The 15,707-nt window shown below is 41.2% G+C and overlaps 1 protein-coding gene across 1 annotated transcript; it reads right to left on the bottom strand.

Moving 5' to 3' along the window:
- Nucleotides 1-3,889: 3,889 nt before the first annotated feature.
- Nucleotides 3,890-15,359, bottom strand: lin52 (lin-52 DREAM MuvB core complex component). The gene is made up of 6 exons (XM_080871254.1): nucleotides 15,317-15,359; nucleotides 13,214-13,288; nucleotides 13,091-13,128; nucleotides 12,925-12,991; nucleotides 12,654-12,737; nucleotides 3,890-4,285 (listed from the first exon to the last, which is right to left on the bottom strand). Exons 1-6 carry the CDS (start codon nucleotides 15,333-15,335, stop codon nucleotides 4,230-4,232), a joined length of 339 nt encoding a protein of 112 aa, XP_080727380.1. The 5' UTR covers nucleotides 15,336-15,359; the 3' UTR covers nucleotides 3,890-4,229.
- Between the last annotated feature and the right edge of the window lie 348 nt (nucleotides 15,360-15,707).

Here is a 15,707-nt window from a genome sequence, read left to right as displayed (position 1 = left end):
ACACACACACACACACACACACACACACACACACACACACACACAAAGCCAGTTCTCTCTGCCCAACCACTGGCTCATAGGAGTGGATAATTGATCTCCAGATGCTGTGGGAAACTCATCACACGCAAATCAAAGGCCCTCCCAAAAACGACAGCTGGACGACATGGACACAGTCTGCGCTGCACGGTCCTGCACAGCGTTAATCCCACAGCAGCAGCAGACTACACAGATTATAAACCACAGGGGGATTTTTCTTGGAGGATGTGGGAAATTAAACAGAATATGAGCAACGAACACACAAAATAATACAAAACTAACAAGAAACTCCCACAGCATGTTTTTTTGTTTTATAATAATAATAATAATAATAATAATAATAATAATAATAATAATAATAATAAATTATAATAATAATAAATTATAACATAATAATTTCATTCATTTTATTGCAATAACACAACAAAAGAAAAAATGTTTCTTTGCGTTACGGTTTTAATGACCTTTATCTTTATTATTATTATTAAAGATGCGGACCAAAATGTTAAAAATAAAAAATCTTATAAGGATAATTTAACAGTTTTCTTTAAAAAAAAATACTTATGATACATTTACTTGGAAAGCACAGAGGACAGGGATTTGCCCGCTGTGTGCAGAGATGATGCAAATGTTTTTCATTTACTTTCTTTACTGAGGTAAACGTGCCAGTATTATGCAAAAAAGCAATCTGTGTGGTAAAATCAGCATCGTCACAGGTATATCATTCTAATTAAAACCTGTGGGAATGAGTCATGTGGGTGGTGAAAGCGTGGGTCTCCGTTATGGAAAGAAGAGTCTGGTGGAGCTCAGAGCCTCAGCTGATCAAGACTTTAAAATATGACTATTAAGAAGGAGAAAAAAATATTTATTGCAATCAGTGGTTGGCCAGTTGAAACTAATTAGGCCCTATTTGGTGGAAATTCTATTAATGACGAAGTCAATGTTATTAGGATATGCTAATGGCACATCGGCCCGCTGGGATCGAGTCATTTATTAACAAGGAAGAGTGCGAGTCACAGGGACATGGCAACTACAGGGAACTTAGTTCCCTCCCTCTCACTCAATCATCACTCCTGTTGCAATCTATACGTTTTTTTCTTCTCTTCTCATGATTTTGTCGGTAGTAGGATGGTTCCTCCTTTGTGTTTACTTTTATTAGTCCATCTCCTCTGAAAACTGGTCCGTGCGGATTTACATGCAGAAGAGAGGATGACTAATAAGGCTCGAGATTAAGGGAAGATTTAGTTCAGTCATTCGTGTAGATTAGGTTGCCCATCAAAGACCTGCAGGATCTAACGCATGTAGATTAAAAAGAAAACAGCTGTTGGATTTGTTTGTTTTTTTCAGTTTGTTTATTTACCCCCCCCCCCCCCCCCTCCCCCTCCGAGAACGCACATACACACACACCCTACATCATTTCTTTTCTTCCCCCCGCTCTTCGTGCTTCCGTGCTGCGTGTCCTCAAACATTTGGAAATGAAAGCAGCTTTCAGAGAGGAGTGGCCTGCAGAAGGTGAGGCTCTGCTAAAACAGCTGTGAGATTTAAAATGTTAAAAATAAAAAGGCCAATGCAGCGTATTTACGGGAAGGTCACACACACACACACACACACACACACACACACACACACACACACACACACACACACACACACACACACACTGGTGAATGGATAAGTCACATGGACTGCCTGTGGCTTTCTTTTGAGGTGTCCAATCTGACTGTTGTCAAACTGTTCAAAAAACAAAACAGAAACGTCTTATGCAAGAGGTGTGGGTGCTCAATCAGTTTGAATCCTCGGTGTTGAAACAAGGTGCAGGCAACTTGATGACAGCGCACATGTAGCGCCGAGTCAGGGAGGGGGGGGACTAGTAAAGCTCAGCCAAAAGCCTCTGCTTTCCCAAAGCACTTCCAGGGCATGATGTTATGCGATGCCCTCCACCCCTCTCCTCCTCCCCCGGTATACTGAAAGAGTTTGCAAGCCCCGCAGCTTTCTCATGGCTCCTCCACAATGGCATGTTTGGTAGCTGCCCGTCGGCATTGCTTAATTAGGCGAGGAGTTGATTAATTTGCACTAATTGACAGCTAATTTAAGGACTCGGGGCACATCGGATTGACGTTTGTCGGGGCACAGAGGCTACGTGAGGTCAGGGCAACGCACTGCGGATGGATGGAGTGTTTCTCTTTTTTTTCTCCCTCCATATGGATGACCAGCTCTGCGGGGACTGACCCGTTTCTCGAAGAGACTGCTTGGCTGGACTGAGGCTATACGGGTGACAGGAAGCCACAGTGCGTACACCATATTGAGGATGTCAGCTCGTTTAACACGTCAGCGCTCAGCAGACTGATCAATGTTCGCCAGTCAGCATCAACAGGTGTCTACATTCAGCCAGTCCCACAGACGGCAGGGGCACTTCAAATGGGCACAGTTGTTGCACTGAATGCATAAATGCGGGAAATGCAGACACACTGACTTTAAAATAATGCACTTTTTTATAATGTGTATAAGTTCTGCAACAGCCTACGATTAGAATCACAACATCGTCAAATGCACTCTGTAGAGCATAAATAAAAGAATGCATAATCTAAGCTTCTGCACTTTAATATGAATAGAATTTGCATGATTTCAACCAATCCCCTCACAAACTATTAACTTGTCCTGTTTTGATATAACATTATTACACGTTTTTGTGTGGGGGCTTTCACAGATAATATGAAAGTAGTTTTTAATATTTATATCTAGAGGGACTTCACCTTTTAGCAAACTAGGAAGTGTAATGCGCTTTAAAGTTATTGAATGCATTAATAAACGAAGGCCTTCCGAAAAGAGAATAGAGACGATAAAACTGGAAACACTCAGTTTATTTTTTTGTGGCTTTAAAATATCTACAAATTATCAGTAAATGTTTTAACTTCATAAAGCCACCGCGTCACAAGTCATTGGTGACACTTGGTGGGATCAGATCTAAAAAATAATTCTTCAGTTTGATCCCTGGTTTTATTTCTAATGTTTCTCAGCACCCGAATGACAAACTCCAGCTTAAGAAGCGTGCACAGGCCTTCAGCTTCTTGAGGCCATAAATAAAGACGGGCTGGGCTTCTTTTCTGTCCACGCTTTGCGTCAGCGGCTCGCCAGACTGCGCGTCCCAGGACACTTCAGTAAGAAACACGGACAAAGCCAAAGTGCTGCATGAATACATATTTTCGGAGGGGTGAGCCAGGGTCCGTGTAGGTCACGAGGGGTGAAGCCAGTGAGGCAATGGCGGCCTCTGTCCGTGTGAATCGGAAAGACGACTGGGGGCTTATTACCGGCCTGGGGAGAAGTGTAACTTGTTGGGAGTGAGCGGCCAGAGCCCCTGCGACATCTCCAGCCGAGAACAGTCCGAGGCATTGTCTTACCTAATTATGGCGGATGGACTTCTTTTTGTTTCCCATTCGGCATGCCTGTCTGATTCTCTTTTTGCCCGACCGCTAGCTCCGACAACGTTGAAGTGTGCTAATTAGAAAAGAAATGGTCCTAGTAATTATGTCAACTCTTATTAACGGCGATGACAATGAGCAATATTATTTTTACTCAATGTTTTGTGTAGGAGACCCTGCTTCCAATGCTCATTAAAAAGAAAACATGCCCCGATAGCCGAGAAAGTACTCCCACGTCGGAGCTCCTTACATGTTCACAGCAGAGAGGTGCTGCACTCTGTGGAGTGGCAGAGACATGAAGTTATTGCCCTAATTAAAAGAAGTTGAACAGTCTCTAAAAACTTTTGCATCACTACAGTTGGCTCCTTTGGCTGCAAACGTAATCAAGTCACAGGAGACTTAAATTCTTTAAAAAAAAAAAAAAAGCAAAGATCTTTTCATTTTAATAGTTTATTAAATAATTTCACAAACTGAAAAAAAGTTTCATGTTCAAAAGTATGAATAATTAGGGAACATTTAATCAAGGTAGATCTACAAGTCAGAGAGAAATCCAGAGAAAAGCAACAACTTTCAAAAAAAAAGAAAAAGATTATTTAGAGAACAGCAGTTGTACAGAGGAGTCTGATGAGAAGACATCAGCAATGTTAGTGAGCATTTTGCTCTATTTAATCAGAATGCAGTCCTTGAACTTGACTGTGAATGTCTGAACATGTTCATAGCGTACTGGTGAATGCAACGACTGCAATCACTGTGAAATCCAAACAAAAAGATAAATCACTTCTTGGGCTTCTCCAAGATGTTTAGGAACTTTCCTCTGGTCATTTCTCTGGCTGGAAAACAAGAAAACACATATTTTAGATAAACTACAGCACAGTGTCAGAGACCTTTCAACAGTCTTCTTAGTAAGTTGTTAAAATCAGAAACAAATCAGTCTTGTGCAACACTTGGTTACAGCTCTAACAACTTCAGAAAAGCTTGTTAGTAATGCACAGCATGTATTTAATATCTCCAGTGTCACATCGGGAGGCAATTTATACAAACATCTGTTCATCCAGGACATGAAAATCAACATAAAATTGAGACGTAACTACCAAAGAGTCTTGTGATTACAAAATTGTTGGCTCGCTGTAGTGAGGTACAGGTACTTAGACCTATGCATGTATAAAAGTATTAATGTGTATGTGATTTAAGAAGCAAAAATGATTACAGGTTATGAATAGTGACAGACACTAACAGAAACATAATACTCATTCAAGTATTAAGATGAATAATTGAGTGAGTGAAGGCTTCATTGTTAGGGTTGCGCAATGAACTTAGTAGTTGCCAGCCTAGAGGTCCCATTGATAAATGTACGGGGCTGTGACAGGTCATCCTCCCCAAGAAATATTACATTATTCAGACAAGATGCACACTGTCCTAAAAAACTATGAGTTGCTAGTTTAGTTAAAACTCTGGATACAACTGTTTTAAATCTGTTGGTTTTCTTCCCTTTTTTCTTATAATTTAACTCTGTGGAAGCTGATGCTTCAGATGAGAAGAAATTTAAACATAATACACAGTGAGTGCAGCAGCCTCACTTGCTATTAAAATGTTATGTTATTAAGGGGCGGCCAATCAGAAAGAAGGGGAGAATTGAGGAAAGAAGAGAAGAGCCCAGTAAGGAGGATTATTTTCAACTCTGAAAATAGAATAAAATGTGAAAATTAAAAAAAAAGAGGTGGAAAAGAGCATAATAGATCCTTCTATATTGTATCTACAGGAGATGAGTCTTCATACCATTTAGATTTTCCATTATAACAGAGTGTAAGCTATTTAATTTGAAATGTGTATAATGAACAGCAATTTTATCACATCCACACACTAATAAAAGACCAACCCTACCAACACAGTCGCTTACTGTCACTATAGCACCAGATAAAGAAATGTATTCAAGTGGGATTCAGTGAACAAGGTTTTGCCAGCATCTTGGCACCGAGTCTTGAAACATAATCGTCCCTGCTGAAGATCCTTTGTTAAAATGGCTTTCTCTGGGAGACCAATCATTGCTGAGGCTTTTCTATCAAAGACAAACCCGAGTGTGAATATAGAGACTACAGACAGTTTCCTGCAGCATCATCATAAACCCCACAGAGGCACCTTCTTGGTACAGTAATTACTCTACTCGAGATAAGAAGACGATCAGCCTCTCTGCTTCAACTACAGATTTTAAAAAGCACAAAGCTTAGATCGCCTTCTTTACTGTTACAAATGTTGTACATCAGACAAATAAATGATGACAGAGCAGCAGACAGCACTTATTTTAAATGGGCTTTAAGCACAAAGTCGCCCACCTTCATAACGCCTGTTTGGTGTCTGCGTGTGCTGGTGCAGAGGGGCCCCGCCTCCTCTGTCCAATGTGGCTAATGAAAAAGCCAGGGCAGTTAGTAATTTAGATGAGTTGCCCAGGGTGGAATGATAATGGTGCATCTGGGCGTGGGGGCCATGTCACCTTGAGGTGTCCATCATTAGGTTGAAGATGATGCTAACTGGAATGGGATGGGTTCATTTTCCAATTTTCCATCTCTTCAAATCACCCTAAACGGAGTCATCAACGGACCTCTGGCCACGCATAGGATTCTTTAGATTGAAGTGAAGCCATCAAAATTAGGCAAGGGAAAGCAATTACACTGGGATGACCCTTAAACTGGCAGAAAGATGGTGTCACTATTATTTGAAGCAGCATCAGAAGGAACGGTAAAAGGGCAGCAGTTAATATTTGCATTTTTAACATGAAATGCTTCTCTCCTTCTTATTATCAATTTCTCCAACCCGTGACGAGCTCAACCTGTAAAACAGATCAAAGATAGCAGTGCCTCTCCTGAGATTACGCGCCCTGCTGAATGTCTCATTCACTGTTACAGCTGCAGCCTCCAGCATGCTTCTGTAATATACTCATGTACAGAATTTTTATAAATGCTCAGAGATATGACAGCTACAATGTACAGAAAAAACAGCAACGTAGTAGAGTCTATGGCCTTAAATGTGGTGCAGCATTCTGCTGTTCATGCAACAGGGATAATAAAAATTATGCCTATTTGTGGAGTGATGATATATTCAAGTAAAGTACAAAATCTCTCAGTCACACAGTTCAATTCAATTTTATTTTTTAGCGCCAACATACAACAAGAGTGACCTGAACGTAATGACATTACAATATTAGAGAGTAAACTCCAACAATCAGATATAAGCGAGCACTTGGTGACAGTGAGAAGGAAGAACTCCCTTTTAACAGGAAGAGACCTCCATCAGAACAAGGTTCAGGACAGAGCAGCCAGATGCCATGACTGGTTGGGGGTTGAGGGGAAAGACAAGACAAAAACTATTGCAAGGGAAGATATATGTTAACAGCTGTCTGCAGTGGTTATCTAGTTAGTGCACAATAATCACACTTTTTATTGCAGGACTGAGTAGACTAGACATAAATAAAATTTTGAAGACAGCCTTTGTCTTCTCCCATTCAGACTGCATTTGCACGTCAATGGCTGTGTCCCAATTCAGGGTCTGCAGCCTTAAAGGCCGCATTTTAAGGCCGATTATGTCACAGCGACGCGACGAAGGCTGTCCCAATTCAAGGGCTGCTCGAAATGCGGCCCTCAAATGCGTCCTTCATTTCCCTGAATTTTAAGGACGTGGCGGTGTAGACTTCGTGACCCAACGTATCCCAGAATGCATAGCGCGGCGCTGGGTGTGGATAATTTTGCCGGAAAAAAACGGCGGATGAGGGGCGGCCGAAGAGTGAACTTTAAGTACTGAATATTATGTCACTTATTTATGTGCAAATGTTTAATAACGAAGAACATTAAAACATTCCTGTTGGCCACATGTCTGCAAAGTTATGTGACGTTAGTGACGTTTGTACTAACTTGGTTTTACAGCCTTTACTTTAAAATATACGCCGTTCAATAGCTGAGCTTAATCTCACAGAGAATGATCAAAGCTCATGTAGAAACAAACAAATGAACAAAAGATTTTGTCCTTCATTTCTGTCAAACACAGCTGTATGACACGTTTCTATCATGGTTGCTAGGCAACCTGGGCAGCGCAACGGAGGCTAGAGCGTCCCATTTCACAAGCCTCGCACTTCCGGCCTTAGCGGTCTTTAAGTACGCGGCCCTTGTGGGCCGTTAAGGCTGCAGACCCTGAATTGGGATACAGCCAGTGTTTTCTACTTCGTATCCATGTTCTCTTTTCCCTGTAACTCATTTTGGATTTGAGCCCAGCATCCATGTTTACAAAGTATAGACGGACCAAAGTGGTACCCTCACAACCCAAAAATCACACATAGATTGCCATATACATATACTGTAAACACACTCAGACGAAATTATGTATCTCAGATAAAATGTAACAATAAGTGGTTGATCTTAATTACAATGTTTATTTTGCTGGATCTGTCTTTTCGAGATTTTCTATGACTGATCAAAAGAGACTCCAATAGCTGTTCATTTTTGGAAAATAAACAAAAGAGCATTACTACAGAAAACCTGACTCACTCAAAAGCTTGCTGACCAACGCACACAAACACATACACACAGGCTTTGTCATACACCCGAAGAGATCAGATCAATACTGATTAGGGAGACTTAGAGATTTGTTTAGTTGATTAGAAAGGTCAATCACTAATTTTGCACTAAGTTAATCAGCATCTTGTTACGACTACCATCCATACTAAATGGCACCTCATGGATTCTGCAGGCCATCGCCTTGTCCTGTTGATTTGTTACCATCTAATTATCATTTAGCCCTAATGGCCACAGATTCCATCATCATATGTTATGGTAGGTTATCAAACACAGCCACAACATACAATATATGTCAATTTTACCTAAATTAAACATTCCCCTTGGCTTGATTTGCAAATTTAAAAAAAATAATAAGAAATTGTACCTTATCAGCCCCATACCCTCTGGATGTGGATTTTGGCTCTGATTTGGTCCACTGAAACAATGGAGATTAACCTATATCTGCAAGCGGCTAAGTATGCCAGGAAATATGCCCTCTGAAGTATCAGAGCCTGCACTGTTGCAACCCAAATGTTGCTGCAATTTTCTGCTCCACACTGGTAAATCATCCTCACTTGCCAAATCCCATGTGGACGAAAGGAAAATGCAGAGGAAACGCAGTGGTGTAACATCTCACTTTCCTCTCATTTACAACAAGTGATCTGCGTGCCATTGTAACAGCCCCCCTCCTACCAATCCCCTGTGTATAAAATGAGAGTAATCATCACTTTGCCCAACCCAAATCCCCCCCCCCCCCACCACCACCCAAATGACATGCTCCCAGTGAGCTCCCGGATGCCTGTTAGAAGCCAGGACCGATGACCACCTGGGTTAACTGAAGTCGCAGACCCCAAGTCTGACGGACCCGATTCACTTTCATTAAGCGTTAAGAGGACTTATCTGACCCTCAATGACCATCGCCGAGAGGTGCTCAGCTATTACGGGGTGTAAGCTTTATTTAATGGATTTAACATCCACTTTCACTGCCCTTGTCCCCAGGGATGAGGGAGACACAGAGGAAATGACACACACAAACACTCAAGCATGGAAGGACTTGGAGGCACACATATTCATCCAACGCACCCGCTGAACACCCCCGCCTTGCTACACATACACCTGACGCTCATGTTTGTGTTCAAAATTCAATTACCCACTTATTGATACTTCACAGGGATATTTAAGATGCAGACACGAGCTGTGATTTCCCAGGGGAGCCACTGGTTCCTCTTTATGTCCCAACCGAGAGAGGCCCACCCCTCCTCCTCCTCCACCTCCAATGCATTTTCGCCCGGTTGACTGACACACACACACACACACACACACACACACACACACACACACACACACACACCAAAACAAACACATCTGCACCTCCCAACCCCTGCCCCAGCCTATGCCTGTTCAAGAGGTGTCCTTATTAATAGGCAATCAGTCAAAAATCATTCATTAAAAAGCCTAAAAGGTTTTACACCCGCACTATGATTAGCTGGGAAAGAAAATCCAATGAATTCCTAATGCCTTTATGGAAATGAGGTGTCATTTCCGATCTGCTCAGGGAGGCAGCAGCAGGCAGGCAGGACTGAGGAGCAGTGAGTATGTGTGTTTGTGTGTTAGCTCTGCCTCTCTCACACAGCCCCAACACTGATTCTTGTATAAGATATGACGAAGCTCTGTCAGATACAGCTGCAACATGCTTACCATGGAAGGAGATGCTCATGTCAGCCTTTTGCAATATGTCTGTTGAACTACTTAAGAGTTTTCAAGATGATGAATGATGACGTGTATAATTATTAGTGCTAGTTATGAAATAAACCCCATCCATATTTTAGCAATGCCTGTGCGGGAGCCAATTTCAGAAAGCTAATAACAGAAAGCCTACAGGTACTAAGTGCTTAAGATGATTAAGAAGGTAAGAATTGAACCATCCTAGATGCTTATTTTACTTTCAGCACACATGAGGTGCCACTGTGAATGAGATGCACCACAATGCTGCCATTCATTCTAACTATGAGACCAAAGAAAAGCAGGGGACAGGTAAAAAGGCTAGCACAGGGAACTAGCAGAGGTTAGGAGGAGGAGGAAGAGTGGTAGCGGTGGTGGGGAGGTATCCTCTGTTCCTCATTCAGCTGTTGTCAGCTGAGGTACTTCATAACCACCCGCCCTGCGGTCAGCCCGCCCTGATGGATTGATGGAGGCACATTAGCACTAGTGGGGCCCAGTGAATGCAATCATATTCAGCAGCGGCATGCTTCTAATAGGCCGGAGATTGATCCTAAGGGTGTGGAGGAGGTGGTGGTGGATGAAGCCCCATTAGGAGCTGTCAAAGCAGGGTGACCTTCAGTCTCACCTTCACACAAGAAGATGCAACAGAGTTGGCCGGGGTATGTGCTGGGTGGCATCATGGCAGGAGAGAGGTAACGCAGGGTGCAACAGAAGCCACGACATATGATTGCACACCCAGAAGGCAACGAGTCGTGTCGTTTTTCTTTTTTTGGAATCGAATTATAAGTGATATTTTTCCTTACAATTTTTATAACAATGTGGAGATGACAAAATTATTTTGATTAGTTCTAGCGCCTGGCAAAATTTTGAGGGAGGAAAATATATTTAGGGTTAACTTTAAAACTTTAAAAGGGTGCATGTTCTGAATATATTATAGTAACCACTGCTGAGAAACATCTGATGTCACTGTTATAAGTTCATGAAAACACTCAACAACCACAACAACAACAAATTTTCTGTTGTTCTGTGTAATATGAATCTTCAATAACAACAACTAATGACACATTCTAGGGAAGACATGTTAAATGGCAGTCAGTTGAGGCCACAAGTGTGAGAGTGCAAAATCCCACCAGCTCCAGCAGCCGTGTTACCAGTCGTGTCAGTAGCTGAGGCCCTTCAGTGCATCCCAAAGGAACACTCAGCTTTCAATTACCTCCAATAACAGCACTTATCAGAGTCCTCAGCTTTCCCTAGAGACCACAGGCTTGATGCCCACGCTCAGTGGCCCACGACAGGGGTATTCATCATGGGGCGGAGTAACAGATGGGGCCTGAGGAATAGGCACGCGCCAAACCCTCTGGGACTAACTGGGCCAGCATCACACAGCCCTTTTTTAGGGTTGCTTGTGGGAGGAGGCTGTGTCCTTATCCCCCTCATATCCATGTTACATACATATGTACAAATATTAGAAAAAGCAAAAACCTACACTAATTCTGCTTAAGCGCATTCTAGGAAAAGGGACATTTCTGGTTCAAATCTCCTTTCTCACTGCAGTATGGTGGGCGGGTTTTCACTACTTGATTGTGCTCTGCCATTAACCAGCTCCAACTTTAATGGTCCACATGTTGAAGGGGGGAGGGCAGTAAATCCTGTCCTCTGCCCTCGCTCTGCCATGCCTCTGCGGAGTATGTTTACGGGTACTGAAGAGTGCACAAACATGATGAAAAAGTAGCTGAGATTTACAAGGCCTCCCCTGACAGCCCGGAAAAGGAGAAAATTAAACCAGAGAGCATTAAACAGGCACCGATTACAGGGCTGCTCTGACACCAATAATAACCGTCATTGCGTCCCGTCATCCCGGGGTACATGACATGATTGCAAAGCCTGCAGTCCTGCACCTATGACAGCTAACATCTTTATACCAGCCAGATTACATGCTTCTCCTGGTTTAGGCAAAGGCTGGGAGATCAGACATTTTTCAACTAAATAGATTTTAAAGTTATGGCTTATGCAACTAAAGCACAGGCACCCTGTTAATATTTATGTACCGACAGACATTTGTAGATGAGAGCATTGTAGCAAATCTTTGCCATTAAAATCACTCAACCATCTAAAAATCTCACATTGTTAGACAGTTGAACATGTGCTGCTTTCAAATTTTTATCAAAGCCTATCCATATTATTTTTTGCATTATTTGGCTCAGATTGTCTTTATTGACTCTTACAAAGTACTGCACTTCTAGTGTAATTGAGCCAAAATCTGACCATTTTGCCCTTAGGTGGTAATTTAATTGAGTTAGCAAACTTTCCATGTATATTTGTAAACATAAAAAAATGCTAAGGTTGTATTGCCATGACAGGGGTATATCACAGTTTTTCACCACTTGCATGCTTCTAAACTGGAAAAATTAAAACCGATTTTTCTCTTCGGGAAATATGAGCACTTAGCTACATCTCTCTAATCCACACTCCACAAGGATTATGACAACGGTGGCACTGAGGGAATGGATTAAAAATAGATTTTGCATCCATCAAATGCTTAGGCATTTGTCTCCTCTGGGCATACTTTTCTTTCTTACCATTCAAGTTTACCAATATTACCCTAAATACGGTATTTAAGGCGTTGAGGTCAACATGCTTGCTGTTAGACACAAGCTTTGGGAGTTGAAGTTACATTTTCATTTTTTTTTCTGTCTTTGGACAAAAGCATACAGGCCCACGTGAACTTAAATCTATTAGGATTTCTCAGTGTTATGATTCTTAAAGATGCTGGGAAGTTACTTCTTCCAGACAGAGAAGCAAAACCCAAGAGAGGCCTATGAGCACCATCTAGTGGTAACATGTGACCACATCCTTTTCGCACTCTCAGTGATTTTAAAGGTATAAAGGCTGGATTATCTGTACACTGGCATGTGTGTGCTGTTTGTGTACTTACACTCCTCTAAGCCCAGTTGGTATGCTAGATTCTGAAGTCCTTTGACCTTCTCCATCAGGTTGGCTGTGGTCAGGCTACCCAGCTCTACAGAAGGATAACAAGACCCATAATAAAAGCGCTAACCTAACTTCAGCAAAATGTTAACCATTTTGACAGGATTATATATTAAGTCTGCTTCTGTCCACCAGTCTTTCTGTTTAACACCAACTGTAACAAGTAAATTGAAAAATCTGTCTGGAAAAACCCCATAATTTTAGCTATTTGGACCAACCTTTCAACATTTCAATATCCTCACTCTCCAGATCTGACATCCATTTTGGAGGTGAATTGCAGATGGGCTGTGATAAAGAGTTACAGATCACACATCATGAAGTGTGACAAGCCTATTTATGTTTCTAATGTGTAACTCAAACTCAGCCATATTAAATCTAACTCACAGTTTTACAAGATGCAGCAAATTCTGCGACTCCAGGCACTGTATGAGAGATCAGAGAATAATAAAGTTTATGCATAATAAAAGCTACGGTAACCAGTCACATAGGAGCAGGAGATAAACTTACACTGCTCTGGCCACAAGTCTGGTGACGCTCTATCCAACTTCTCAAAACTCAGCAATGACGACTCAAAATCATCACCTATCAAGACAAAGAAAACAAATTAGAGCCAGTAGATTTATGTTCCTACTGTAACCACGAGGGACGAACTGTGGGCGACGAATACAAGAATGACATTGTGGATGCAAGTGGCAAAATGATGCTTCAGCGTTTTCTTAGAGCTAATATTCCTCTGCATCAGAAGGAGCCACCTCAGGCATCTGACGAGCTAGGCACTAAATAGATGGATGGATTTTTACAGAGTAAAAACATCTTTATAAAAAAAAAAAAAATCTTTCACCCAGTGACAGTTGTGATAGGGTCCATTCTCCCTGCAACACTGAATAATCCTGAATAAGTGGTTTTTAGATACTTGTTAAACTGTAGCCAGCAGGGTTTAAGTGTCTCTGTTATGAGGAGGGAATTTTGTCAGCATGATTCGGGTTCACTTGTTCAGAAAAACATGGGTCTCCTAAAATCAATACATAGCTGTGTTTAATAATCACCTTTATCATATAATTAAAAACAATTCTATTTTGATTATAGAATAACAATGGTCCCATCTATATCAGATTCTATGGTACTCACAGTCACTAAACCTTATTTTGGACTGATAAGTCACAAGGCGCTCCATTAAAAAATAACAGATAAGGATCTATGTTTAGCAAGAATGGTGTTTCAGTGAAATTACAGGGATGTAATAGCCTTAAGAATTAACATAGAATTAAGTTGTCTATGTATACTTACAGCATGTCACAATTATATAAAAAGTGGAAAATGCTGGGCTGTTTACCAGCTTTCCAACAATGTATTTCACAAACTTTCACAAACACTGATTGACTGTGCACCATTATCTGCTCAGCAGTAACATGACCTGCACACAGTAGTGACAATACAGGCAGAAAATTGGGTCAGAGCCAATCTGTTGGGCAAATTGTGTGATAACACCTTATTTTAACAGCCTTGGGCATCTTCTTCCATGTTTAATGTCATGTACAGTACAGTGCAAAAGTCTTGAGCCACCCATCATTTCTTTGCATTTTCCTTCCACTGAGCCAGACTTTGACCAGTGTTGGCTAGTAGTTTTTCTTTGGCCATTTGTTACTTTTCCCCTTATTTTCCACCTTATGATTAATAGCTGACCATTTTCAGAGGATTGTTTGTCAAACCACTTAACACTGATTTATGAATTCATTCAAGCATACAAAAGCACTAAACTCAAGAGGTATTAGGCACTTTGTTACTAGCAGCCAATTGCAAAACATAATTTTCTCTAATTTCTTCAGTTGAATCTACAAAGAAATGACAAATATAACACGGACTGAAAATATAAAATAGCATTTCGCACATCAAGGAACCCAAAGAGCTATTACCCCCAAACCTGGCATATTTACAGAATGCAATGTGCATCTGAGGAAAATGTCAAAGTATGTCAAATTACACAAAGACTAGATTGGATGGATTGCAATGTTAAATTTTGGGTCAAATTACTCTGAATTTGTATGGATGAAATCACGAGAGAGGTACAACAGTGAGTGTCTACAGTCATCTGTAAAACACACGGTGCTTTACTGTTAAACATACAAGATGATCAATTTCAAGTACACAGCTTCCAGTAATAAGAATAACGAGATGTACAACACAGAAAAAAAACGTTGGGAAAAAAAAGAAGAAGAAAGCAATACAACCAAAACAAAAACACTATACTTGTTATGAAACTGGTCTAAGGAGGGATGATTTAACCTGTTAGTAGTACAGCAGTAACTAACAGCTAATATTTTAGCTAGCAGGATGCACAGCTTCAGCTCTGCGAGTCAGACTACACGAAAGAATTCAAGCTTGCTACCCGCTCTTCTTCCCCATTTACTGGACCGAACACCGGGGCTAGTGAGGGCTTTAGCCAACAGAAAAACATGTCCAAACAGCAAAATTACGGCACTAACATGCGTATTCTGTCGTCTGTGGGTGTTCAAATAAAACAGGATTATAGTTCTTAACGGTTTAATGTGCTTAAAGATCTCAATTTTACATTTTATACACAGCGTCGCAGGGTAAAGAATTAGAATTTACCTCCATTTGGAGACGCCATCTTCACAATAATCACGTGATAAACGACAGCCAATGGCAGCGGCAGCAGCAGCTCTGACAGTTGACGAGTGTATGTGGTGTACTTCAGAAACACGCCACCAGGCGGCCCGCCGGTTTATTGTTATATCCAGCATTAAGTTCAAGTCAGAAAAAAATACAACGAACATTAAGTAACTGACGGTTATATTTGGGTCGGGGTGACTTCGGTTCCTACATTTAAACTAACAATATAACTTTGGGAGCACAGGAATATGTTTATACACCTGCAACCAAAGCAATGTATTATATTATATGTAATTATTTTCAAGGGGACCAATATCAAGCTGTTGCAGTGTTACTTTTTATGTTTTTACATGGATATTACTGGAATGAT

The sequence above is a fragment of the Rhamphochromis sp. 'chilingali' genome, assembly GCF_963969265.1.
Source record: "Rhamphochromis sp. 'chilingali' genome assembly, chromosome: 21".
Taxonomy (NCBI): Eukaryota; Metazoa; Chordata; class Actinopteri; order Cichliformes; family Cichlidae; genus Rhamphochromis; species Rhamphochromis sp. 'chilingali'.
This window is presented reverse-complemented; position numbering and strand designations above follow the sequence as displayed.

Bases quoted from the DNA above. Each gene is read 5' to 3' on its own strand.
- lin52 (XM_080871254.1), bottom strand. The intron at 13,129-13,213 runs GTAAGTTTATCT...TCTCTCATACAG, and splicing joins AGACTTGTGGCCAGAGCAGT to TGCCTGGAGTCGCAGAATTT. The intron at 12,738-12,924 runs GTTGGTCCAAAT...ATCCTTCTGTAG, and splicing joins GGATATTGAAATGTTGAAAG to AGCTGGGTAGCCTGACCACA.